The sequence below is a fragment of the Aptenodytes patagonicus genome, chromosome 5, assembly GCF_965638725.1.
Source record: "Aptenodytes patagonicus chromosome 5, bAptPat1.pri.cur, whole genome shotgun sequence".
Lineage (NCBI taxonomy): Eukaryota > Metazoa > Chordata > Aves > Sphenisciformes > Spheniscidae > Aptenodytes > Aptenodytes patagonicus.
The window spans coordinates 48,732,603-48,760,205 of NC_134953.1; the positions used below are offsets into that span (position 1 = coordinate 48,732,603).

Sequence of the window (27,603 nt, forward strand, 5' to 3'; positions counted from 1 at the left end):
TTGACTGCACATAGAATTTTATATTCTGTTATGCTTAATTACACTGTTACTGGGCTAATACTTCAGGATTTTTCTCTCTTTTTTACAGGAGTCTGCTCAAGAGAGTGTCATTACACGAGATATTCATCGTACGTTTCCAGCACATGATTATTTCAAAGATACAGAAGGAGACGGTCAGGAATCTCTATACAAAATCTGTAAGGTACAGTCAGTACTATGCATTTTAAAGTGTGTTCCGTATTTTGCTATGAGTGTATTTTGCCCTGCTAACCCCGTTCTGATCCAAGTCACTAATCAATAAGATTTTAAAGCTTTATTTAGATTGCATGTGGAGAGTGTAATGTTTCTGCAGTACTAGATATCCTGGAGTACTTTTTATAACCTTGCGTTTCGTGTCTCCTAAGACACATATGAGAAGAGCGAGGCTCAAGCTAGCTTTACTAATGGGTAGTTTCATATCAGAGGTCCGCTTCAGTAGAAGCGTGGTGTAGTAGAACTTTTTTTGCTCTGCTAGTAGAGAGGTTTGCAGAGGAGGAGAAACCCTCAGAGCAAGCTCTGCTATGAGGTTAAGCAACAATATCTCTAGACAATTATCTAAAGAACAAGTTAGCTGACCTTTCCACAAGCAATGTGTATGTATAGCTTTTCACTCATAGCTCTCAGATCACCTCTGATCACCTCTGATCAAAGAAAGATCTAATTTTTTCCAATTTGCACATGGGGAAGTTCAGGTACTAAATGAACAGATTTTTCCAGCTTGTACAGACAGACTTTTGTTGCTCAGGAGAGATCCAGAAGGTAGAATATTGCAGCTAGATAGGGAGTTGTCTGGCTGTCAGTTGCAGATTTTATTGTGTTTCTGGTAGGCATTTTTTGTTTTACTTTTTTTTTCTAGAATAAATAATTGCAATAGACAAACCCATTTCCACTTCCCTTCCTTTTCCTTGTTACTCTGTTTCCAGTTCCAGTTGATTAATAGACAGAAATGACGGAGTTGTCATAACAAGCAGAAAAGAGTGTCCTGCCTTTGGGGTATAATGATACATATTCCTGTTCTCCAGATAAGTTCTATGATGATACAGACTCCTATTATTTGGACGACTGTTAAATATAGCTGCTTAGGTTACATATATTGAAGTTCATTGTCATGAGTAACCCTTGTTAAAAAAAAAAAAAGTAAAAAATAAAGGAGCAGAAAGAACTTTGAACCAATTATATTGATTTCTCACTAATCTTGGAGGGGTCTAGATGGCTACAAGAAAACTGTTCCTGTGCCAATCTTTGAAAAGAATAACTAGGACAATGCAGGTAATTGTGGGCTTGTCAGTTTGATATCAGTTAAGTGAAAAACGATGGAATAGCATTCAGCTTATCAAGAATTAAATGTGAGAAGTGTATTACAAGAAATGCCTATGAATTTACTGAAAATAGATCTTGACAAGCTAATACAAAAAAAATAAAAATAGAGGTTTCATTGGTGAAGGTAATTTTATCAAAATTCTGTAGATCGTGTAGTTTGCCATGCAAAAAATGTATAAATGCTGGACAAGTTAAAACATGAACAAGATACAGATTAAAGAATTAAAAACTGGCTAGCTAGCAGGTTACTAAACATCAGCACTGAATAAATGTATTTCATACAAGGCATCATGAAGATCACTTGTTCATTCGATGTACTCTGGTTAGTCACCTAAAAGAAGACAGAAAAATAATTTCTGATAAAGATATCTTGATGACACAGAGAAAAAGGGAATGGTAAATAATGAGGTGTTAACGGATGTACAGATAGATGAATCTTGTGTAGGAATAGAATGACTTAAGTAACTCAGTATTTTACAGCTGCTGCAGCTGCTTTTGATTACTGTGTCCAGAATTAAAGACGACTACTTCTACATTAGAAAGAATCTGTATAAGTTCCATGAGGATGATGAAAGGATTTGGGAACATACTTTGGAAAGAAAAACTCTTTTTCACAAATGAGTATCTCAGTCTATTTTGTTTAATAAAGAGAAGATAAAGGAATGAATCTGTCTGAACTAGAAGCGACGTAAAGGAATTATCTGTCTAGCATGCAGCTTCACAGAGGCAGAGATCTCAGACCTTCCCGGGTTTTCTGTAGTAAAAGTGAAGAATTCTACTCGTCTTCCAAAGCTGGGAGCCTTCCCTGCTTGCAGGGCCTCTTCAGCCGGCTGAACATGAGCCGGCAGTGTGCCCAGGCGGCCAAGAAGGCCAATGGCATCCTGGCCTGTATCAGAAACAGTGTGGCCAGTAGGAGTAGAGAAGTGATCGTGCCCCTGTACTCGGCCCTGGTGAGGCCGCACCTCGAATACTGTGTTCAGTTTTGGGCCCCTCACTACAAGAAGGACGTTGAGGTGCTGGAGCGTGTCCAGAGAAGGGCAACGAGGCTGGTGAGGGGTCTGGAGAACAAGTCTTATGAGGAGCGGCTGAGGGAACTGGGACTGTTTAGCCTGGAGAAAAGGAGGCTGAGGGGAGACCTCATCGCTCTCTACAACTACCTGAAAGGAGGTTGTAGCGAGGTGGGTGTTGGTCTCTTCTCCGAAGTAACAAGCGATAGGACGAGAGGAAATGGCCTCAAGTTGCGGCAGGGGAGGTTTAGATTGGATGTAAGGAAAAATTTCTTTACTGAAAGAGTGGTGAAACATTGGAACAGGCTGCCCAGGGAAGTGGTGGAGTCCCCATCCCTGGAGGTTTTTAAAAGACGTGTAGATGAGGCGCTTAGGGACATGGTTTAGTGGGCATGGTGGTGTTGGGTTGCTGGTTGGACTCGATGATCTTGGAGGTCTTTTCCAACCTCAATGATTCTATGATTCTATGATTCTATGATTCTGCTCCTGCAGAGAAGGTTGCTGCAGATGTCGGTCCTCTTTTCTTGGAGGATCTAGATCAGAGGCCTGTCAGTGTATACATCAAGTTGAGGACTGCTTTTCCTGTGAAGCATTTTGTAGTTAGTTATCTACAGTTGAATGACCTCTGCCACTTTGTCACTTTCTCTTGATATGACCACGTTCTGCATAGCATCTTTGCAGTCAGCCTTTAAGTTACTGCTCTAAACAGCTTTGTCTCATCAGCAGTCTTTGTTACTGTGCTATTTTTATGTGTTCTATATGATTTGTGAATATTTTCAACAGCATCAGCCCTAGCACGTCTTTCTGTAAGGTTCTGTGAGTGACCTCACCTTCATTCTGTGGGTGAGAACTGACTGTTTATTTCTACCTTTTGCTTTCTATCCTTTAATCAATTATTTGAGTGCATAAGAGGACCTTCTATGGCACCTTAGTTCACTAAAAAGCCTTTGGGAAGGGATCTTGTTGAAGGTTTTCTAAAAATCCTAGTAGACTCTATTGACTGCCTCATTCTTTTATGTGCTTACTGGTTCAAAGAAGGATTTGGGAAGCATTGCTTCCTGATAGAACAGCCATATCCAATCTTCAGCATTGAATTATTCATAAGTTTACTGATTTTATTCTTGACAGTTTCTACCTACTTGCCAGTATTAAGATCAGATGCAACTGCTATGTAGATTTCTCGGCAGCAACTTTTCCTTCATCCTTACACTGTTTTCTTAAATGGCTATGGCTCTGTTCTACAGATGACGTGTCTATGGCTGGGTCTGACTGGACCTTGAGTTTATGATTGATGTGGTGAGTTTTAGAGAAATATTGTTAAAAGCGAATTAATTTGCTTATAAACTTGTCATTCCGTTGGGAAAAAAAATTAATAATCTGTGTTGAAAGTAATATTGTGGCTGGTTTGTATTACCAGAATAACTTTTAACAGAGGTGCTGTGCACTCATGCCCTTCTTCTAATATGAAAGCAACATACTTGAAGAATGGGATTATTGAATAAGGCTAGAAAAGGTCTGTCCTCAAGTGGGAGGGTAAAAAGCTGAAGAGCATTTTCTTCATTCCCCACTGAAATGAGAGATGATCTGAACTGTCAGATAAAAAGGAAAACCATTAAAAGCTCACTGCCTCATTTTAACGGGTCTGTCAGTTTTAGTTCCATCTCTTAATCTCTTCTTCAGAACAGTAGGAAATCAGGAAAGATGGAAACTTTTTCAGTTGCAGAACATTTATGTGACAAAGTATCTAAAAATAAACTTTAAGGCTGACAGTGGTGACAAGGAATGAAGAGAGTTCCAGATTCTATATTGGAGATTTCACTTGAGGACATTGAATAAGCTAGATTTGTGGAGAGCAAACATCTTTGGGAAAATAGTTCTGTTTCTTGCACACTTTCTGTTTAAATACTATGCGAATTCTAGCTCTATTTAAAGAGCTCGTTCTCTGCGTTACAATGCATAACAGAATAGTACTCTCAACCTACTTCTATGCGTGCATATGTAGTTAACAGCTCGATGCTCCAGGGAATGAAAGCACTTGGCAGAAATAGTCCTCTCAACTGTTTGGAGTGTGTGCAGTGCAGAATTTAACGAGATGTGTTTTCTCTAATTTTCTGATTAAAGTAACTCCTATTTGACAAACAACCACTGTGACTTTAATAGGAGAAAGGGAGCATGTTGCAGGGAAATCAGTCAGCTTAGCCAGGCAAGTGTTCGTACTGGGCAAACTGGAAAAATAGCCACAACGCTTCCCTGTTTTTCTGAAAATGGTTGAATTACTTTCCAGAGATTCAAAGTTGGTGTTAGTGTTTTCCAGTCAACAAAGGCATTATGGAAGGATATGAATCATTTGTATCATGACATATTTTGTTACTAAATACTTATCTCCTTGGTTGATCAAATTTGTAGTTTTTTTCCTAATCCCACTCATACTTGCCTGAAGGTTTTATGCACAGGATCAGTGTGATAGCTGGTTTACTGTGAAACAAAACACTCTGTTTTAGTCATCGTTCCAATGTCTGTCTGCCTGTTGGTACCCACATTAGTAGAGGGAATAATAAATTGTTTCTCTAGCAAATCCAATACTGAATGGGCTCCAGTACGGGGTTTTTGGCTTTCTTTGCTGTATAATTGAAATGTGAAAATGTCTTTGAGTTGCCCTTCTGTGACCAGTAGCTTCTATACTGTGATAAGCTGCGAATGATGGATTACTCTTTGGCTCATCCTTCAGCATGGCAGAACTGCTGCTTAGTGCTGTCCTGTAAGCTAATTGTCTAACTTTAATCCTTTTTTTTACATTTTGATTTCCATTTCATCGCAGCATCTTTTTTCGGTTCATCACCTCTTCTCAGCATGCACGTATTCTTCCACATTTTTCAATCCTTAGTATCTCCTCAGATTTACAAATGGGAGGTTTCAGTATTTGTCCATTTTGGTTTAATTATTTGTCAGAGAGCAGATCTCGTTCTTTCCTATAGGAGTCTATTTGCCAATTTTAGAATAAACACAGGAGCATAAACAGAATCAGTTAAGAATTATTTTTCATCTATTTTTAGTTGTTTATTTTCTTCGCTCCTGGGTTGAAGAGCAATTTTAGTAAATATTGTTGTCTTGTTTCACGCAAAGGATTTTTAATGTTATCTTGTCTTCTGCCATTTACATATTAATAAGGTTCCTTCTCTGTGCATCTGTGCTCGGCAAGGAAGCAGTAGTACTGCTCTTGCATATGGGGTTTCTGCTGAGACTGTACTAGTGAAAAGGTCAGGATTGTGAATCTTGAATGCTGGAAAGAGAGTAAAGGCTTTAGTATGTTCAGAGGCCTGCCTGAAGAAATGTGAAGATTTCTTCGTTCTCTCAGCCCTTATAGCTCTGGAGGAGGCATATTATATAACATACATGTACCTCTCCCTGATACTCAATAAATGAGTAACTACAGTTCTCAGTTAACACAGAAATTCCTTGTATAATGTGATACATCCTAAATGCTGCAGTCATAAGAATATTATTACTTTCAGACTGTTAGCCTTATAATACATTTAGGTATGGAGTTTTAAATTACACTATCACTAAAGTTATTGAGTGACCAAGCATGTCATAAAATACCTTGTTGTGTGAGAAGTCCGCATCAAAGTATGGGTGTTTTCTTGAGACAGTCTGTTTTTCAGACACCACCTAAGTCTTTCACCTCTACTAGAACAGACTTCAGCACAGAGCTATGTCTGTATCAAACTTCGAGTAGATTCCCTAGATCATTTCTATCATTTTGGTAGCGACACAAAGGTAAGTAATGAGAGCAAATCAAGCTTGTAATTCTCCCCCAAAAAACTTGCATTCAATTCCTGTTACATTTTCCTTTTTCCTGGGACACAGATGCTGCATATCTTGTGTGGCTGTTAACAAGCATTGTGCCATTGTGCCTGTCGCTTTTTCAGAGAAGTGAGTGTTTCCTGTGCCAGAAAACATTATTACTGACAGGAGAGATACCGTCATTGCAGATGAGAGATGGAGATCTGTAGAGCCTCTGCTCATACCTTTCCCTCTGCATTGCCATGCGGGGGGGGGGGGGAATGAAAGCTCTGGAAATGTAAGACCTTTGTATGAGGCAGGCACTAGAAGAAATATTTTTAATGAGCTCTCTTTAGTTTCTAATGTAATTGTAATGTTTAGTTTCTAATGTCATTGAGTTACTATGGTAAAGGCAAGTTAGCAATGTGATTGTAAGCTGATATTTGCTAGTTAGTGTTTTGCATTTTATTGTTTTAAGTACATTTGAACCTTCAGCAAGTATAAGCAATCATTTTCATGCTTATGAGGATGCAAAATGATGAAAAGCATTTCATTCTGGAATTTGAGATGTACTCTCTACTCTTCCTTTTTTAAAACTGCTGGGACTCATGCACAGTTGTTGCAGAAATCCCAAATCTGAGGTTTTAAATTCAAATCAGCAACCTTTCCATTCGTCTTTTAAATGCTACCTACTGGGAATTTTTCTGTCTACAGGAGATTCCGATCTTGGGAGATTTTCCTTCATTAATTATTTTAGAGAAGAATTTCTGTCCATCTCTGGATTCTTCGTTCACTTTCCCAACATGCAGGCGGTTCTCTATCATTGACTTTATTTGAGGAGACTGTTGCTTTCAAAGTATTCACTTTCTAATGATGTTGTACTAATAGCTGCATAGCAGTTCTTCTCTTCAGAAGACAGATAACTATTAAAAAGACGTTTTAATTCTGTGAGTGAGATCTTCATTTAGTTAAAATGAATGAAAGTAGGCTTCAGGTTAGAATCTTCATTAAGTCCCATTTATGAGACAGAATATTTAAAATCTCAGTTAACTGGAGTATTGTGATTGGAGTTTCCCCAAGAGCTTTAAGAAAATAATAACTTAAAAGACTGCAACATAGTTGCAGGTTGTCATGGGAAAAATCCCATTCTCTTGAAATTACAGAGTTACAATGACTGCAATGGCAATAGGGGATTTGGGATTTTGCTTTGTTTTTGTATTTCATGTGGAAAGACAAGGTTAATGCTCCTCAGTCCCTTAAAAGGGTAAATCTTAAATAATTAATCTTAGATCCTTTGTTAATAATAGGAAATTATGGTGGTATCTGTAGGCAGTATCCTTATTTTTGAGGCTATTTTGGTTAAATACATCGTACTTCAGCAATATCAAGTCCCATAGGTTACTTAAAAATAAAAAAAGTATAATTGGAAATGTAATATGCATAAAGCTTCAAAAATCTCTTTGCTTTGGGCAAATACAATGAAATCATGTAGATTTTAGAGTCTTCATTAAAAAATAAATCTTTAGTTGCCAGGGTTATGATGCTTTGACTTAACAGCAGAATCATTCTCAGTTTGATCTCATTCTCATGCAGAACTGAAGTTAGTATCTAAGTATCTGATAACAGCTGCTTGTGAAGATCAGATTTTGGGGAAGGACCTAGTGGAAATTAATTTCAAAAAGCAAGCAGATCAAACAGTTAATATTTTTTTTTCACAATTGTTGGTTGCTTCAGAGATTTGTTAATGATGACATCCTTTTACTGGGGCCCTCAGACATTTTTCTCTTATATATCCTATGTATATCTGTGTCCACTAATTAATTTAAAATATTTTTTTAAAACCAAATTATCCAGTGCTTATTGATTTGTAGTTCTATGGATCAGCTCTTTTTACAAATGTTTCAAATTTGTCATCTATTCTTCTGATTTAATCAGCCAATTAATGGTTTACCAGTTTACACACACCCCACCCCACCCCACCCCCAGGTTTTTGGGTGAATACTGTCTGTTCTTAATAAATTTTTAGTATTTTTATTCCTTTTAATTTATCATCTCTTCTGATACTCAGTTGGAGACAGATCCTTCAACACATCCCCTGTTAGAAATGGTTCCAGCAGGATGACAACCCCTGTGATTCTTCTGTAATAAAACAGACACAAGGAAATTTCATGTGGATTTTCTGCTATAGTTTAAATACAGCTTTTCTACCTTGATCATGTATTTTCCAAGTAGAGGCTTTGCCTTCCTGCTCTGGATGTGTTTGAAATGGATTTATTACTCATTTTAATGTGTTTAGGAAGTTGATTATGAGAACACTTCTTGGTCTTCCTTCATATTTTTATATTTAACATGCAGAGTGAGGATTTTTTTGCACCCTCCCCATTTTCCCTCTTTTGCCATAATTTCGGCTTCTTTCACGATCTCAAAAGGAGTATCTTTTTATTTCTGATAACTTTCTTTACTTTTTAATCTATGTCAGTTTTGGAGGCAGTTTGTTCCAATGTGTTGGTTTCTCAATAGTTATTTTAAAACTTGTTTGGATTAATTTATTGCTGTTTTCAGGAAATTATTAGCTCTTGTGCTAATAATGCTTCTCACAACAGAGAACCCCCACGTGTTGATAATTTGCTATTAATTTTTCAGTGTGGATTTTTTTTTTTGATGGTAAAGTAAGAGTGTTGTTACATAGTATGAAGAAATCCTAAATCAAATTTATTGTTTGTAATTCTGCATATCTGTTTCTAAGCGGAGCTGGCCTTTCAAAAGCAGAAATAATACATCTTTTAGGAATGCTACAGAAATAAAATATTAGGCATCCATAAACTGATAGATTTTGGGAAAAAATAGATAAAGACTCATGATGATAACGATTAACCAGTGGATGGTTCTAATTCGTCATATGCAATATTAACTTAAGTGTTGAAAGTAATTTCTGTTAATTCAGTGCTTAGTAGCTAAAGAGTAATTTTAAATTAACTTTTTCCAAGAGAGCATCCTTTTTGTCCAATTCAAAGTTTTGTATCTGCTATTGTACACTTCTGGAGTTATTTTTTATATTTTACTTTTGTGGCTAGAGCTATTACTTTAAACTAGTAAGCAGATTGTAGTGGTTCATTAAATATTTTTCAATAATTTATGTGGCTAGTCGTCTTGTATTTGTTTGACCACTGAAACTGAGCAATGGATTGGGATTATTTTCACTCACATTCTAACTAATCCCATTTAACATACTTCAAAAGAATGGTGAGCTGTATAGACAAATGGCAAAGAGCTGTAAGTCACAGTTAAGTTTTTCACAAAGCTACAAATGTATTAGGAAATGTATGGATGAATTGTTTATAAACAGTGATCTTTAAAGGAATACTCAGGGTCTATTATTTACAGAAATCTTCTCTTCTGGAATCATTACAGAATTCCTTATAAATATTTCTTTCTTAGTTGTTGCCCATCAGAATGAAAAAGGAAAAGTGGTTTAAAGACTTTAAATATGTTTTGGCCTCCATTTCAACATTTCTGGCAGAAATCATTTGCAAGTATGTTAATGCTGTTGGCTGGAAAGGAGTCACATCTCTTTTTGAGTCACAATTCTTCTTACCTTTTGAAGAGGCAGCTTAGCCGCCTTTGAAATATTGTACGATAGACCCAGGTGGGTTTGATTCCCCAGCATACCTGACGTTATTTATTCGTAGTCTCTCTGTGCTTCCATTCAGTAAATTTGCAATCTTGATTTCATTCAAGACTTAAAAAAAGAAGATGAGCACGGTGTTCCAGTTTGAAACATTCTCATCTGTAAACAGTCTTGGAGGCAGTGTAGGGGCAAAGCGGATTTTCTGATTCATGTGGCTTGTTCCTCCCTGTAGCTCTGACCTTGTGCTTTTGTTTTCCCTGGCTGTAACCTTAGTACCTTGCTTATTCTCTCAGGATGTCTCTCTCTCCGATGTCAATCCTGCTGCTGCTTATACTTTCTCAGGTTTCCTGAAATTCTTAACATTCTCTGATATCTCTTTAAAAACAGTATCTGTCTTCTTGTCTTGGAAAAGTAAAGGGGGAAGGACAGGTTGGTTTTTTTAGTTTTGTTTTTTTTAAGAGTAAGAAAAAAGTAGTATGTCAGTCATACCATAGGAAAATGAGTCTTGTTCATTCTTCAGCATAACAAGGACATGGAAAAACTGTTTCTGATGAAATTTTCAGGCTAGAGTAGTTCTCGGTGGTTTTCTAACAGCCAACCTCAGGTCCTATACTTCCATGATGTCAGAACTTGTTTTTCCAAAACCAAGCGAGCACTCTCCCCACAACACAAACTAACCTGTTTTTTAGATCATATTTGTTATATCGTTAAAGTTATATTATTACTGACCTCAGCAGAATTATCCTTGATTTAGGTGAAGGGAAATCGCATCCAACTCTTTGCATGCTGTTTGAAAAATAAAAATAAAAATTTACAAATACGGCATCTGTGGAAGATTGAGGATGACCTGTAGATGTTTTCTTAAGTGCCCTGAAAGCCTATGCAAGAATGGTTACAGTTTCACTTCCTTTATTATTTTAGCCTGCATAGTATTACATATTCTGAGTAGCTCATTGATTATTACACATTTTGATAATGCCTGCGTGCATTTTACATATATGTTGACTTTTATTTTTTCTAGGCGTACTCTGTCTATGATGAAGACATTGGCTATTGCCAGGGACAGTCTTTCCTTGCAGCTGTGCTTCTACTTCATGTGAGTTAATTGCAAAATGAAAGCTTTGATATTTGAAACCAAAGCAGCTTTAAAATCAGTAGTACTGTAACATGCTATTTGACAGATATTTACTGTTGTTTATTTGTCTGTATTCATTTTCCTCTTGTTGCTTTTTGGCAAATAGTGACTAATGGCTTCTATCTTTATGAATGTAGATTTCTTTTATCTAGGAGAAATCCATTAAATTGTCAAGTACTTCTGTGTCAAAACCTGAAACTGATTTGTTACATATTAATATTTTCTTTTAATTTAGTTGTCACGTAGGTGAACTGCCTTTGTGTTTATGGAATTTAACTTTGGGAGATATTCTCAGAGTAGCTAACCAGAGCAAGCAGTCTCATTAATTTTCAGTGAGATTTTTTCTCCTAGGGACAGTTTATAATCTCTTTGGAGTGAAAGCTGAATTTTAACCTTGATATTTTAGCCTGTAACCAAAAACTGTACAAACTTTGATCTGTTGCTTCCTATATATACATGTGCGTGTATTTATAGAGATAGATAGATAAATACACGATTTTTATATTTGCAAGATGCTTTAACTTTGATGTATCAGTGGAAAAGCAGCAGATTCAAGTAGTATGGATGTTGTAAAGAATATCTGAATAAACCACCCAAAACCCCAACAACAACTCTTACTCAGGCTCTTGCCTGCTTTTTCTGTCAGTCTTTAATTAATAAATTATTAATCATGGTTGAAATACATCTCAGATTGTGGGTTTGAGTCAGCTATTGGTGGTAGATATGTTACACATGCACTTCCTAAGGCATCTAGAACTCAAATTCAGATTAATTTAAGTTGTAATTCCTAGTGAGATCTATGACTCCTTGAAGACTTAAGGAGCATGATGCACAGTGACAGTGTTTCAGAGAAGCTTTAGAGTCTGTAAGCATAAACCTGAAATTAGTCACATTATTGCAATCCTGCATATACTGCAAATTAGCTTATCTAACAGTTATTTTGCAATTAACTTCTTACCCAAAGAAGGATTTTTAAGTTTCACTGGAAGAATAAGCTGTTTTCAATACCAGAGTTGTTTAGAAAAGAGTGGGTGTCACATTCTTAACATTTGACTAATACTTCAGCTCCTCTCACTTAGTTGAATGCTGTCATTACTATAGAGAATCACCTCTGTTTCTAGTGTTTCTGGAGTTAGAAGAAATTGCCCTGTACACAGGGAATACTAAATGGCAATTACACTCATTTTAATATGCCCTTTATAACATTTGCTTTCATAATAGGCTATTAAACTGAAATAATCAGAGAAAGGGGGGAAGGGAAGCAGTCTCAATGAGCTCATGTAAGTTGGGAGCTTCCCAGGATGTCCTCAAACTCTTGTTTTTCTCAAATTCTCCAACCAGTCTGTATGCTGCGAATGCTTGTAAGACCCTCTCTAGCTCTTCTATCTTTGCATGGATTTCTAGACCCCTTCCTTTCCCTTTTTTTTTCTGGGACAGGATATCCTTTCTCTTCAGCGTAGATATGTTTCAGGGATGGTTGGGTAGCCTGAACCTCCATCCTGGCTTTTTGTGATTTTGCTGCTTTGATGAAATTTCCATCAAAGGTGAGCAGGTAACTTCTAATCACAGGGGGACGATGTTGCCAACTCTAATTGTTTTACTGTAAGTCTCACAGTATTTGACTTTTTTTTCTTATTGTCTACCTCTTGGAGTCATTGCTATGTGAAAAACTAAAATTTAATTTAAAAAAAGGGTAAATTTCTGGCTTTTGTGATTCCAAAGAAAAGATAATAAGGGGCAAATATCTAAATGCTAAAAATCAGAATGGAAGCACCAAAAAAATGTGTTTTGTTTAAAATAAATAAAAAATGAAAACTTGATTAATGATTTTGAATTCTTGGGGTTGGTAATATTGGAGAACCTCCATGCACTGAGAGCGAGGACTCAGTGGCCTCTGCCTGTAAACGACTTTGGCCTAGTACTCACCTCTGTTCCCTCTCCCTGTCTCGGGGGAGGAATGATTGTCAATGCATGTGTGTCTGATTGAGCATGCAAGGTAGGTGTGCTTGTGCATGAACATCTGTCATTTTATTAGAAATAATTGTTACCTTACAAAAAAATTGAAATTTGCATTCATCTTATTATAGAGCAGATTTAAGGCTTTTGGTCAGGATAAAACTATTTCTTCCCTTCACTTTGTGCGCAGATTTACCTGCTGTCAGTGGGGATCATTCCATCCAGATAAAATTGTGATAAAGAGCTTTGAGATTCCTAAGAGCTTGTCCTAGGTGAATCTAGCCTGGACAGGTAGCTAGCAGCTGATCTGGCAGTTCTTTGTGCTAACTAGTTACTTTCATATATGCTGTGTGAAAATAAAAATGACGGTGTCTGCCCATGGCCCTAGAGACAGGCCATAATCATAGGCTGAACCATGAAAGATGAAACCCTGGATGGTAAATATCAAGAGACTAAAATTCTCTTTGAAGAAAATACTGAGCTTTTATCTATTGCTGGTATTTGGTAAGGGGCTGGCAAGAGGCTGAATGAGTGAATATACTAAAAGGTCAAGAGTTGTCATTCTTGATACTCAATAATTGTTTTCATTTGTTACAATCTGGTGCCTCCAAAAGAAAGGTTGTTTTTAAATGTGATTGAAAACCTAATTTAGGGTCTGCAGTGACTCTGCTTGTGCCTATCTTATTATTGTGTTACCTGAAGGCATGGGGGAAATGGGGGAGATGTCTTTACCAGTGGAGGTTTCATAACACAGGGCTTCCCACAAATTTGACGTTCAGTGGGCTCAAGCCAACAAATGTAACTTTAGAGTGGCTCACACAGCTTGTCCTTTAGTACCACCTTCTAAAACTCTGTTGGATGAGAAATTTTGGTCAAAATGAAGTAGAGATTATGGAGATGGGGCTTCTGAAAAAGTCATGATGTTAGTAGATGGGATCAGCGCTCCTGAGCTCACAAGTAGGTTCTGAGGGCAAAATTTGTTATTTCCTTATTCATTGTGGGAAACCTGACTTCAGAGAGTGTGATGAGCTGGGGTTTGCATGAAAGTAGATAAGCATTATTCTCACTAAGGGTTGGTTTTACCCTAGTTTTCCTGAATTTTTCCCTTTTAACCAAGTCCCTCTCAGTAGAAATCACTATAATGAGTTGTTGTGTTTTTCTTTTCTTTCCTTTCTTTTTTTTTTTTTAAGTTGTTGTTCTGTAGCTGAGAGTTGTGTACTGGTTGTTTTCATATCTATTTGGCAGAAAGAATACTTACAACAGTTGCGCTGCTGTAGGGATGTATACTTACATGAACCTATGATATGATCCCACATTTTCTTCAAAGAAGGTCTTACAGAGCCAAATCAAGGTGCTCATCAAGGAGAATAGTCCCCTTGAGATTTTAGTTGCTTAATTCTACATTCAGAGTGCTTTGCTGAAGATTTTAATATATTCCTGGTTCTGAATTCATCATGCGTAAGGTATTTAAGTGTGAGTATTTGTGTAAGGAATTTCCAGCCTCAGCTCAGTTTTTAAAATTATGTTTGTGTATTTTTCCAAACAGATGCCGGAGGAGCAGGCATTCTGTGTATTTGTGAAAATAATGTATGACTATGGCTTGAGGGACCTCTACAGAAATAACTTTGAAGATCTCCATTGCAAATTTTTCCAGCTGGAGAAGTTAATGCAGGTGGGGCCAGGGTAACAAATTCTTCTACTTTCATAAATGGAAATGCTGGCATGAAGAAGAGATTAATGCTTTGCTTCCATAAGCTACTGGACAATAAAAACCCTCTCCTTTTAGAGGTGGGGTAGAACCAAAGCAGGGAAGTTTAATATCTGGATCCAAACATCGTGAGTCAGATTTATTTCTCATTTCTTTTGTCTTTCATATACCAATCTTGTTGCTAATCTTTGTATCCAAGCAGAGTAGGTATCTGGTTTTTTATCTCTTTGCTTACTCTCTTTTCCCTATTTCGTGATGTTGCTTAGAGAGAATGTCTCTGTTCTGTTAAGGCCAGAATATCTTTTGGACTGCCACCATCAGTGTCCTACTTTCTATGAATTATGTTGATGGTTAAGAGGTCAGGCAAATCAGGACATCCTGATGCTTATGAAATATGAGTCAAGTGTAGGTCATTTTTTACTGTGTTTTCAATACATTGCTCTTTTTTCCGATGGAATTATTTCATAGTCAGAGTAGTTTAACTTAAATAAACGGCTGCAAGTTTTACACATTTTTGTTCTGACTAATAAGCAATTACTAACAGCCCATTAAGCTTTGACCTGCGCTTCTATTAGCATAGTGAAAGCTAGCTGATGGAGTCAGTTACCATAGATGATCATATATACCTCTGTGAGATATATTAAAACCAAACAAAACAGACCACAGTTAATTTAATGATCTTTTTTTTCAGATGTCAAATTGCGCATATTTCCTACTTGATGAAGTAGAATTGTATGCTAAGTAATTTGATACTTAACTTCGGCATATGGTCTTCTCAATATTTACATATGTTAACAGATTTTTACTTTATTAACTGAATATATCATCAGTGTACAGTAGAATTATCAGTGCTTATTTTGTGTTGCTTATATATGCTCCTAGTTAGAGAAATTGTCTGATGGAGTTGTGGGCTTTTTTGCTTTCAAGCTCTGCAAGGTGATCTCCTTGTTCTGGTATCCATTGGTTTTTATAGCAGAAGCATTTATAGCAAGACACAGCAAAGGAATAACTTAAAAATATACACTATGCATGACACAGATTTCACAACCGCTCTGCCTTTCGACTGTTGAAGGTTTTGTAATTTCTCAGTATAATCTCAGTACATTATTTGATACTGTGATAGAATCCACAGCGGATATCTTACTAAAAACTGTAACCATAGGCTCTGAAATTTATGAAGAAACATATTTCCATTGCTCAAAAGAAGCCAGGATTTCACTTTGTTGTGTTTTTCAGTGTTTAGCAACCTGGTACTTACTGGCAGTGTAGATGAAGAACTCGGAATAATGAGTAATACTGAAGCATTTATTTTTTCCTTTACTCTAGGAGCAGTTACCAGACTTGTATAGCCATTTCTCAGACCTCAATTTGGAAGCTCATATGTATGCATCCCAGTGGTTCCTCACTCTTTTTACTGCCAAGTTTCCACTCTGCATGGTCTTCCACATCATTGACTTACTACTTTGTGAGGTAAAAAAAACTTGAATCAGAAAGCCCTTCCTCCACTCCACGAATGTTTCTTCTTTTTTTGTTTCGTTTTTTTTGAGTCATTTACTGTTTAATTTCAAAATGTGTAACTAAATTATGTAGAAACCATGGTTATATTGAAGAGAAGATGTTCAGTGAAGCGCTGGTTTGGTTTTAAAATTAGAATTGTGGATTGCTTCATTCTTTGCTAAGGGATCTAATTAAGAATATCTGATGCACACATCTGCTCTTCATTTAATTTGTTAAATAATTTATTCAAAGTTAGGAATTCTAATTTCTTGAAGATACCTGGTAGTAAAAGCCTAGCAGGCTTTTAGTGGGAAAGCTCTCCAGATTGTCTGATTCAGAGTGCCCAAGGACAGTAAGGGTATTGCATGTTGCTTTGATGGCCTGATATTAAACAAATAGTGAGAACCGCCAAACAGCACAATTGAATGAAGCTCTTTGTTTTCTTTTGTTTTTTTTCCCCGTCCCCCCCCACTATTCTAAGGAATGCATTACTCCCAGATACAAAATGGTATGATTCTGTATTGTAGATATATCTGCACTTCCTTTAAAAAAAAGATAGAATAGATTGATAGTCTGGAATGTTTATTTTGGTAAAATACTAGTACTTCCTTTTGCCACCAGGAAGTCAGGGCATCTGTGGAATTAAACCTGTTTTTGAACCTGCCACTGATTTCCTCTCTGATTCAAATGGGTCACAAATATAAAAAAATATAAATAAATAAAATAATTGAGAATTTTAAATGCAAAGGCTTCATGAGTATGAAACACTGTTGACTCTAGTTTATTCTGTTAATTTTTGTTGTGATGTATTTTACTTGTGAATTTGCAGGCTTGCTGCACATGCCTTGATAGCATTCAGTATTAAACAAATATTGTCCACCACTCATAACTCAATATTTTTTCCTTAAGCGTATTGTTTCTTCTGTGCACATTGGTGCTAAGCTGTCAAAAAGAGGTAGGTTAATATGGCCAGATACCCAAGTGAGTGCGAAAGGTAATAATGGTGAAGTGATTTCCATTTCCATATAAATATGAGCTCTATTTCTTTCGCAGTGTCTTGATTATTTTAAGTAAGCAAATAGAAAAAGCAGAAAGGTGGTTAGTTTTTCTGCTCTTTGTCCTCTTCTTTGCAGAGATGGTCATGCAGTAGATGAGTACAATCCCTTGATCACTTTTGAATTGTTAGTGAGCTAATTTTCAGAATGAGCTTCTGGTGTGGATTTGATCATTCTTGGCCAGTTCAGTTTATTACTTCATTCTGATCTTGATGTACAGCTGCTCTCAGAAATAACCATTTTAAGAGATTGTTTCTCAAGAAGTACAGAACATTATTTCATAATGGTGATTATTGTGATAGCATAGTTACATCCTGTCTGAAGCTCCTGCACTTTTTATTATATTAAGCTTGATGATAAAATATGCTGAAGAAGTCTTTTAGTCATGCTTAATATAGATTTAATATTTAGAATGAAAAAAGAAACAACTCTTAAAATGTTTGCATTCATATCACATCTGGCAGCGTTTATCTCAGCGTGTCTGAAGGAATTACTCTGGGAAAGAAGGTGAAAGAATCCAAGGAGAAAGTGAGAGAGTGCAATGCTAGAGTCTGCTAGAGAAAGGGAAACTTGTTAGCATTTGTGGAGGGTAATCACATAAAGCTAAAGGAGCCTCTTTTACAACAGCTAAAAATAAACCAGAAACGGTAAGAAAATGGAGTTCAAGTGAGAAAATACATGCAGACATCTTGAGAAACAGTGGGGCAGTGTGTAGACAACATACTGAGGCAACAATGTAGACTATCCAAAAACTGCTCATAAGATCCATGAGTCAACCAGTCTGAAGTGACAAGCACTTCTGAGAATTTGTGGGAGGAGCCTAGATTAAATTATATTAAAATAAAAATCTCATTGGCCCTCATCATAGAAGGAAAATAAAATCTGAAGGCACATGGCCATAGACAGAATAAGAAAGAAACCATTCCTTAATGAAGGACTGGAATCATATTGTGAAGCTGTCTGTCCAGCCAGCCTCCAGAAGGGGTAATGGAGCAGTCAAAAAATAATTTTTGTCTGCATTAAATTGTTCTTTACTTATCTCTGAACAAACAGCATGCCTGTAATTCCAGCAACTGGAAGGAGAAAAAACAGTTGAAGCTGCTAACAGTGGAACATATTCTTCTGCAAAAAAAATCCTAAAAAAATCAAAAAGCCTTTGAAGTGAACTGTCTTGTGTTTTTTAAAAACAAGCTTTCAGCCTTCTCATTAATTTGTCATAGATACAGATGAATTTTAAATAACCTTCGACTTCCTTCCTGACTGTGCTTTCTCCACATCCCTGTCCTGTCTGTCGTTCACAAAATGTTTACAACTCTTTTGTGAAAGAAAAATATTAGGGGAAGAAAAACAGTTAAAACCATTGCTGAATGGGTGCTGCCAACTAGTCATTCTAAGGGCACTTCTCTGGTCCCCATGAAAATATTTGAATTATGGATGAACAGTTTGTGTCAACCAAGAGTTTTTGTATGGGGTTGGTTTTTTTAGTTTTTGTCTGTGGCTGGAAGAGTGAAATTGGTCCTTATAGATGTTCTTTAACTCTCAATGTAGAGAGGAGAAAAACCTGTTGGAAATCCTGTAGTTTCGCAGCTAGCCAGGGAGGCACGTTTCTTTCCCTTGCATGCAGGGTGGAATGGTAGCACTCAAGCTGGGGAGCGGACCTCCTGGGCAGGAGCATATCCAGGGGTGTGGAAGCCTATGAAAAATTAGTTAAATTTATGGTGCGAATTAAGTTTTACTGAGAAATTTTTAAAATCCCATCAAAGTGTATGCCATTACAGCTGAGGTCTTTTCATCATTCTCACATTAAATATGACTTGATAGAAAGAACAGTTTTATTTAAATTCATATGAATTTGGGACTTGCTGTGGCCTCTGTGTGATTGAGTTCTTTTATGCTGTTGTCTTCCTCTGACCTTTTTTATTTTTAAGCTGTCTTCAGGCTGTTGAGGATGTGATTCAATGCCCAAATTACCCAAATTTCCAGTCCTTAATATTGTCTCAATAACTGTAGGAGAGAATCTGTCCCCCATTCTCATCTAGAAATGAAATGTTTTTGAATTCTTTGTCTTTTCTACGACAGAAGCTTGAAGAAAATTTTGGCCTTGCAGGCAGGTTCTCCACAGTGCCATGGTACATATTATAAGGCTTAATACTTTGACTGCCTATAATAAAAACACAAACCTCTTGATCCAGTTGAAAGTTTTCATGTGATCACAGCAAACTGTGTGTTTTTGAGCCTGGCTACATAGATAAATTTTAACATGTCAGCATCATCTGAAGATCTTTCTACAATGTTCCTTTTAGCTGCCTGTTTCAACAGCTTCGCTTGTCTCCTTTCCTTTTGCTATTTCTGTTTGCATTCAAGAACAACTTTGTTGATGAAATTCAGAGTTGTATTTGGACTTGTCAGTCTTATCTATCAATATGACATTATGTTATTGAACACTGTGTGAGCCTGCTCTGTTTTACTGTCTCTCTTTGTTCCATTTTAAATTATTTATTTAAAGTCATGCTCAGAAATAGCGACTCATCTAGGTAAAGCACATGTCGCTTAGACCTGTCCCCAGTGCAACAACTGCACCCAGGTTATGCTATAGACTATCAAAGAGTTGACATTTAAGTTCCTTTTGCGTTTTAAAAGTTAAAATTTAAAATGAAAATGTGTTTTAAAAGCACTAAATAAGTGACCTTAAATATGCATTTAGAAGAGAAAAAACCCAAACCAGTTGGCAGACAATTTATAAGCATTTTTTAAATTTTCATGATTTTTTTCTGCTTAAAAAAGAAAATACTTTAACCAGTTGTGATATATACAGTACTGCCAAAACTAAAGGAGGTTCAAAGTTCAAGCTGTCATTCCATTATTAACCTAGAATTTTAAGACACTGCTCGTAAACTCTGTTTTAAGTCGATCTGGCTGGTTTTGTGTGCAGTTCTTGGGGATACAAAATACTTAAGGATTGTGCTTCTCTCCTTTTAGGGAGTATATAAAAAACCCTACTACACACTGCCTTTTCTGGGCTGGTACAGATATTTGTCTGTTTTAGTGTCAGTAATTACATAGTGTTGTTACAAAAATTAATAGTTTGACTACTAAGCTGCCATTCTGTGACCAAGACTGAATAGAAAGGGATGCAAATAGTTATCTATCAATTTTGAATATGAAATAATTTAATGTTTTCTAATATAGCTATTAACAGAGAAGTGAAACTACCTTTCACAGGACCACACAGCAGCACAGTGGAAGAAGTGGGAATTGAAAGCTAGATACCGTCATTCCTTGGCCTTTATTTATCAACTATTGCATTCAGAACTTTGTATAAAATAACTTTTATAATCAGTTTTGAGAAACTATCTGTGATAATCAAGACTGATGGGTGTTTTTAAAAATCTTTTAAAATATGAGTGACTTGGTGCTGGTAAATGAGCACCTTGTGATAGTAAAAATGTGGCACCATGTTGTGTAGATGTGCTTCCTAGGAGCGCTGCTTCATAATGAAATAATGAAAATCTTAGAAGAATTATAACTATTGGCGCTGAAGATTTGATTTGTCTTATGCGTGTCTTGCTGAAGAATGGATGTGCCAGGAAACACTACGCCGTATGGTATCACTCAGATGATAAGACCAGTCGTCTCTGTGTGTTAGTACTAACTGAGTAGTAGATACCATAATAGCCTGCTATTTTTTATCTGTCACTGTCAGATACTTCTGTGATGCCTTCAACAGAGTTGAGAAAGAACAGATTAACGTTTTAATTTATTAAACTTCCTCAGGAATTGAGTCAGGAACAAGCCCGCTTCCTCTGTAAATCTGCACTCAGATGAAAAGTGAATTAGGTAAAAGATTGTGTACAGTTGTTTATTCCCCTGTAGATCTACAGAAGATAAAAATGGAATTTTTTTGAATTACCTGTTGTTGACACGTTGTCTGCATTTGTTAACCCTTCCAGTTATGAATGTTTTAATGAATCTTACAAAACAGCAGACTGGGCTTGCTAGAAATAAAATCTCTTTTAGTAACAGTATATTAAAAGCTAGGCTTAAATTCTAAGTAGGTATAGATCTGTGCTGAAACTGCCTGCATTATTTCAGTACTATTTACAAAAGTAAAGTCAATGTCATACACATGAGTTGGAAAAGGCTGGGGAGTGTGCGTGTTTGTTTTCCTTCTTACAAATATAGGCGTTTAGACTTTGGCATTTAGACTGTGTCTTTCCTCCTGTCTATTGCCTTTCGCATTATGCCTGCTGGAGTGCTAAGTCTCCTTTCTGAAGTCTTTATTAGCCACTGCTGTTTCATGCAAAGAGACCGGAAAGGATTTCTTTACGAGACTGCTATGACTAGCTTTTAATTAATTTAAGAAGAAAGTGAATAGGTTGTGTCTCAGACTCCAGATGGAAGACTAGAACTGGGGGGAATGGCTTTAAACTAAAGGGGGGTAGATTTAGACTAGATATAAGGAAGAAATTTTTTACGCTGAGGATGGTGAAACACTGGCACAGGTTGCCCAGAGAGGTGGTGGATGCCCCATCCCTGGAAACATTCAAGGTCAGGTTGGACGGTGCTCTGAGCAACCTGATCTAGTTGAAGATGTCCCTGCCCACGGCAGGGAGGTTGGACTAGACGACCTTCAGAGGTCCCTTCCAACCCACACTATTCTATCATTCTATGATTCTATAATTTGAACATACGTGTTCAATGGGTAGTGCTGGTTTGCTACATTGAAGCATCTGTTGACATGTCAGCCATTATAATCTTTTTTTTGTTGCAAAAACTTGAGGTTTGCAACGGAGTTAGCTCAGGTTTTCTGGCCATGGATGTTTTGCTTTTATGTATTTAGACGAGTTATTTGCTAAAAGTAATTTTAGCGTAATTTTTCTGATGACTACAGCTGTATTCCACTGTGGGTTTTTTTCAGTACTAGAACATAAATTAAAGTAAAAAGAAAGAAAAAAGGATGTAGTATTTGATTGTGTGTTTGATGCATGAGGAACTTTTTAAAGTTTTTGTATGCATGTGTTTAAAACATTCAGATTATAATGATAAAGAATTTTAAGTTATTTTCAAAGTGAAGGTCATAATAAGTCTTGGGTGTTTGGATATAAAATGTCAATGAACAGCAGAAATTACAGGTGTGTAATACAATGTTCTGTATTGCCACAGGGACAGGGGAACACAAAACGTTCTATCCACTTTTAAAGCTACACAGAATTTATAATAATTCAAGCTTGGACTGAGGAGAAGAGTATGTTAATAGAGTACATCTAAGAGGTTCTTGGAGAGCCACAGGGTTTAACATAACCCTTTACACTATGTTGTCCAGCTGTTCCTGTGAGCATCCATAATTTATGTATCTTCAATTCATAGCTGCAGCTTGTTTATCCCAAAAATAACAAGGCTGGTGATACATACTCAGCATGAGCAAAGAAAAAACAGTCTCACAACAATCTGCAATTCAAGATAACTTATGTGAACAGAAGGTACCTTTTGTTGATAAATGTTGTTGGTCCTAAAATGTTGAGGCTCCTTCAGTTTCAGAAAATGTGAAAAGGTGAAAAGTTACCAAAGATGAGGGACCTAAGTGAATTACCTGGTTTGTGCCTTCGAGGGGAGAGACATCTAATGCCATGTCAGAGTATGTCTCTGAATTACTTTCCCCATTGCAATTGCAATATTTTAGCCACTTACTAGTTGATGTTCACTTGGTTGATTTTTCTAGGAATACAGTAAATTTCCATAATGCTTACTTAACACCAGTGCCATCTGCTGTATTTGAATAGCAGCATATTCTAAGCAGTCTTGGCAGTCCTCAAAAACGCTTCAGAAATAACTGAAGGAAAGTATCACAAATGGGAGAGTGATATTCTGTGAACAAATCCAGGAAGCTAAGCTAATTTGGGGACTGTTTTTAAAAAAGAGGGTAGCACAGCCTGCCTTTGCCAAAACACTTTCCATTACTTTGTGCTTGGAATCTGAGGCCATACTGAATTTTCTAAGTACGTGAAATCAAAATGTGAACTTTGCATTCGACTGATTGTTGGAAAGGGAAAGTGAATATCAAGGTGTAGAGAAGCAAGGGCCGGGACTGTGTTGTGTCTGAGAAAGGGAGATGATGAAGAATGAACACTGGGAAGGAGATCAGATGGAGTGCAGGGAAGCAGGACATTGATTCAACATGGGCATGCATTTTTCTTTGTATTACGTGACCACATGCAGAGGGGGAAGGAGATATGGCGCTCTGTCAAGAGATGTTCTGAACACCTCATCTTGTCTCCTTGCAAGAAAACTGGGGTCTAGAAGATTCCTGCTCCTCTGAGCATGTCTAACAGCCATTCCCTGTTTCCGTATGAGAGCTGGAGGACCTGTCTTATCTACAGAGATGAGGCCTCTTTTTCTGCCCTCGTTGTATGTATGTGATAAGGCCTTTGATGCCTTGTGGATTCAGGCCCCTTCTTTGTCCCCAAATTAATCAGGTTTGGAAAGAGGGAAAGGAATGTCTAAAAACCCTGTAATTTAAACCTCTGAAAACCAGAAAAGTAATGTTAGTGTATGGCTTGGTCAAGCAAATGGAGAAAGAATGCTGCCGGCCCATAACCAGCTGCCTGTGAATTAGAAACATGCCACTGCAGAAATACCCAATGTCAGGGAGCGATTTGATATGTGGAAATGACTAAAATTCTGTGGCTGTAATTTTTATTCATTGAGAACAGTCACAGAAGCTGGAGAGAAAAAAGTGCTAATCTCGTAGCACATTCTACCTTTGTTCAGCAACATCTCAGCAGTAAATTAGGTATCACCCAAAACATGTAAATATTCACTAGCACTCCTAAATCCCATTCATTTCTGTTAAAAGCAATCAACCAAACAAAATTTCATGTGAAATCATATTAATACAGTTTCATGGTTGCCTGCTAGTATTTGTCATGTTGCCTTTTCATGCTGCAAAATACAGAAAAGTGGCACAATAAATACTGAATCCCATGGTGCCATTTTTACCATCTCCCTGGTACCTGCTTATCTAATAATTCAGTCAGCTGGTTCTAATTGGGTTCGTGTATTATTCACAGCACCATAGTATCAGGGTGGAGATTTCTGTATTTTCTTTTCTTCTTTCTTGTGTTATAGCATTTCCTGTTGTGACTTACTGTAGTAGGCAATGTATATGGGGTCACTGGGGGAAGAAGCCCAGTCTAAGAAGTCGACTATACCTCATACGTTAGCAGTAAGATCTCTATGCAATTTGTTTTTCTTTTTTTTTCTCTCTAATATAACTTTTTAGTAAGTAAGCTGTATCTGTTGCTTATACAAAGCTTACTATTTTATGTTGTGCCTTATTTGAATGAGTTAACCTTTCTTTTCCTTAGTTGTCTTGCCATTGAACTAGAATAAATGTACAAGCTATATAAACTATATCTGAGTAAAAGATGTTAATTAACATGCATATCCCTGCAGAGTGTGTTCCAAGTCTGCATTACTTACAAAGAGAAATTTGATCTTCAGACCATATATTTATGTTGTCAGCAAAATAAATACATTTGTGACATTCCTAAAGTTTATTGTGTGCTCTCAACATACTAGAGTTGCCAAACAAATGTTTTGCTGGAAGCAATCCAAAACATAAATAGCATTTTAATTCTCCTTTAGAGTTTGTAACCCCAATTACCCTCTATAGCTCCTTTGAAAGAGTGTGCAACTGAACACATAATTATGAAACACTTTTGAATTACGAAACAATGTCAAATTAACTTCAGTTGAATAGCTAACCTCTCTTTAAAAAAAGGAAAAATCAGTTATTAGAAAGCTTGAACAGATTAGCTGGTTCTCCTGATGGCATGTCGTGTGAGTCTTTAACTTCTCAGACCTTAAGGAGGTGCTCAGTTGACTTTTCACGTATATCTTCTTTACCTGGTGCTGAACTTTAGAGAGTATTGTCTCAATAGCTTCACTTTTTCCTCCTACATGTCCTGCATATCTAGAAGCAAAACCACAGATAAGTACACTAATATTAACTGAATTTTCCATATATTTTTGAAGAGATTAACTTTCTTTTATTTGTGAAAATGATGCAGAGGGCATTGCCGTATAACCAGAGGAAGGTCTGTCAGGTGGTCTGGGTTGAAGAGGGAGAGATGCTAGTATTTAATATAGCCTACCTTCTCACAAGGCTTCTGTTGTTAAAGAAGGGCTTTAAAACAGGAGATAAATTCCAAAGTTGTCCCCTATGCAAATGTTGTCCAGATACTACATGATTAAATTGTTTGGCCTAACTCTTCTGCAAGCTCCACACTATGCTGTTGAGCTTTGCCAGTAGCAAGTGTTAGTTTGTTGCCCTCTTAACTCCCTTTTCTAGTCTCTGGGTCAATTTTCTGGGTCAAATGGATAGCTATGCCTCCTCCCTTCCAAAGGAAGCCACAAGCATCCTTTCTGTCACAGAGAGCTCATTGAGTGATCCTGAGATCTCAGGATCTGAGAATCTGAATCCTACAAAATCAGATCTTTATCATTCTCTATTTGTTCTTTGTTCCCAATCTTCTTTTCAGGCCTTTTTGAAAGTCATCTTGTTTCAAAGTGCAGAGGGACTCAAAGTGAGGATTCCTCAAAGAGGAATTCTATCTGCAGGAGGAATCTTGGCCTCAGAGAGAGTTAAGGGACTGTGAAAATCTCTCACTAGAAGAGAGTTAACATAATAAGATTTCCACTTATTTTAAGCCAGCCTTAATTTCAGTGCACATGTATCATTTCCAGTTGAAGTGTTTCATTTTTTACAGTCTTGTGAGATATAGTTTCACTGTTTTGCCCATGAGAATGTGACCTACAATCTCTGTGGGAAATTATGGTCTTTTGACGTATAATTCAAGTAAGCGAATGCTTCTATGAAGGGCAATCTTAAATATTAAATGGTTAAAGAGTTAAATGGTGACGTACTGGATGGTGAGTGTTCATCCCAGCACTATCATCCCAGTAAGTATGAAAGGCTGTTCTGCAAAACTATGCTCTTTCTTCTTGAGTAAGTGCTGTCCTATGGAGTCTTTGTAAAGCAGAGAATGGTCAGTGTGGCAGTCAGCAGGAGCCATAAGGAGGCTCTATGATAGCACAAACTCTAAAATTTTCCCTTTCCTGACCCTTATCTTACCATCTTGACTGCAGAATAGTTGAGTTGTCTGCTTTGAGATGGGCTTGTTCCTTCTCCAAAACTCCTGAGCTTAATGAGATCTGTTAAAATGCTCTAGGCCTCTACACGAGCTTAAGAGGGTTCCTAAATAGTACCTGTTGGAAAAAAGAAGATGCTGTGCAGATGCTTAACTAGGCAGATAAGCCTCTAAGACAGGCTGTCATAGAAACTGCTGGCCTTCTCCAAAAGCCTAGTTAAAAGCTCCTTGGAGGAGGATATCCACATGCCTCATTTCTGGGATCCTTGCCTGTGGGCCTAATGTCTGCGAGCTGTGCAGGCTGCACGCTCCTCCTCCATTTACTCAGTAGCAGCAAAGCCTCTCAGGTTGAAAAGCAAGAGAGTGACCGTATAATTGAGAAGCGATATGGCATGTTGATAAGCCCATAACCATTCCTGTGCTCTTACAACAGTTCTTGTTTAGTAATAGTGTATATTTTCAGTTTTGACTGTTGTATATAAAACCCACAAGTGTTTAGGTAATTGTGAACAACCTTCATATTTGCAATTTTTTTAAATATTAAGATGAGATCTGCATGATATTAAAGCATTTATTTTCAAATGCCTAGTTAAACATGTGACCTTTGGTTTTAAAAAGTAATTATCCAAAGCTTATTTAATATGGGCTTCCTTCTTTTTCCCCCTGTGGATGATTTGTGTGTACTTTCATGTTTCCATTATGAAATTGCTGGAGGGATATTGCTAGCAATGATTTATATGTCTGGTGCACATTGGTATTTTTGGTCCTTCTTCTAAAATAGATGGAGAAGTTTAAGCTGAATCTTATAAATCAGTGTGTGGTAAATGAAGTAGGATTTTAAATAAGAGATTGTGGAAAAATGAGCTGAGCCTTCTTTATCATAATCATTAAACTTGGCTATGTCAGAATAGTCTTGCATGCATTAGGAAAAAATAACTCAAGTATGTAGATCAGTGGTTATAAAATGTGTTGTTAAAATGGGTGGGTAAAGGCCATGCATTTGAAATCTAAAGCATCTTGCTGTAAATCCAAACATGAGTAGAAGCCTTACTGTAGATTGCCAGATGCCACCTCCAATTCACTCAGTTGTCAAGGGGTATATTAGTCCTTCAGGTCCAGCAAGTCCAAGCTTGTAAGCATGAAACTGCAGCAATTGATGCCTCGGGTCTAAAATACTGCCTTGACTGGGGAGTTACCTCTGCCTTTGAGGAAAGAGGAAGGTGGAGGTTGTTTTCTGTTTCCAGGAGTAGTGGAGTGCCGCTCAGGACAGCTGTATACAAAGGTTTTAAGTCCTTTTGGTGTTCGGATTTTAGGGTGCTTCTGTGT

At 37.1% G+C, this 27,603-nt stretch overlaps 1 protein-coding gene across 5 annotated transcripts in view; it reads left to right on the plus strand.

Annotated features, from left to right (window-relative positions):
* Positions 1–27,603, plus strand: part of RABGAP1L (RAB GTPase activating protein 1 like) — a 265,566-nt gene that overhangs the window by 142,985 nt on the left and 94,978 nt on the right. For all 5 annotated transcript variants that reach the window (XM_076339624.1, XM_076339623.1, XM_076339626.1 and 2 more), the window contains 4 exons: positions 89–202; positions 10,799–10,873; positions 14,415–14,540; positions 15,903–16,046. In XM_076339624.1, the coding sequence (XP_076195739.1) occupies positions 89–202; positions 10,799–10,873; positions 14,415–14,540; positions 15,903–16,046 (459 nt within the window). The remainder of the gene's footprint in view (positions 1–88; positions 203–10,798; positions 10,874–14,414; positions 14,541–15,902; positions 16,047–27,603) is intronic.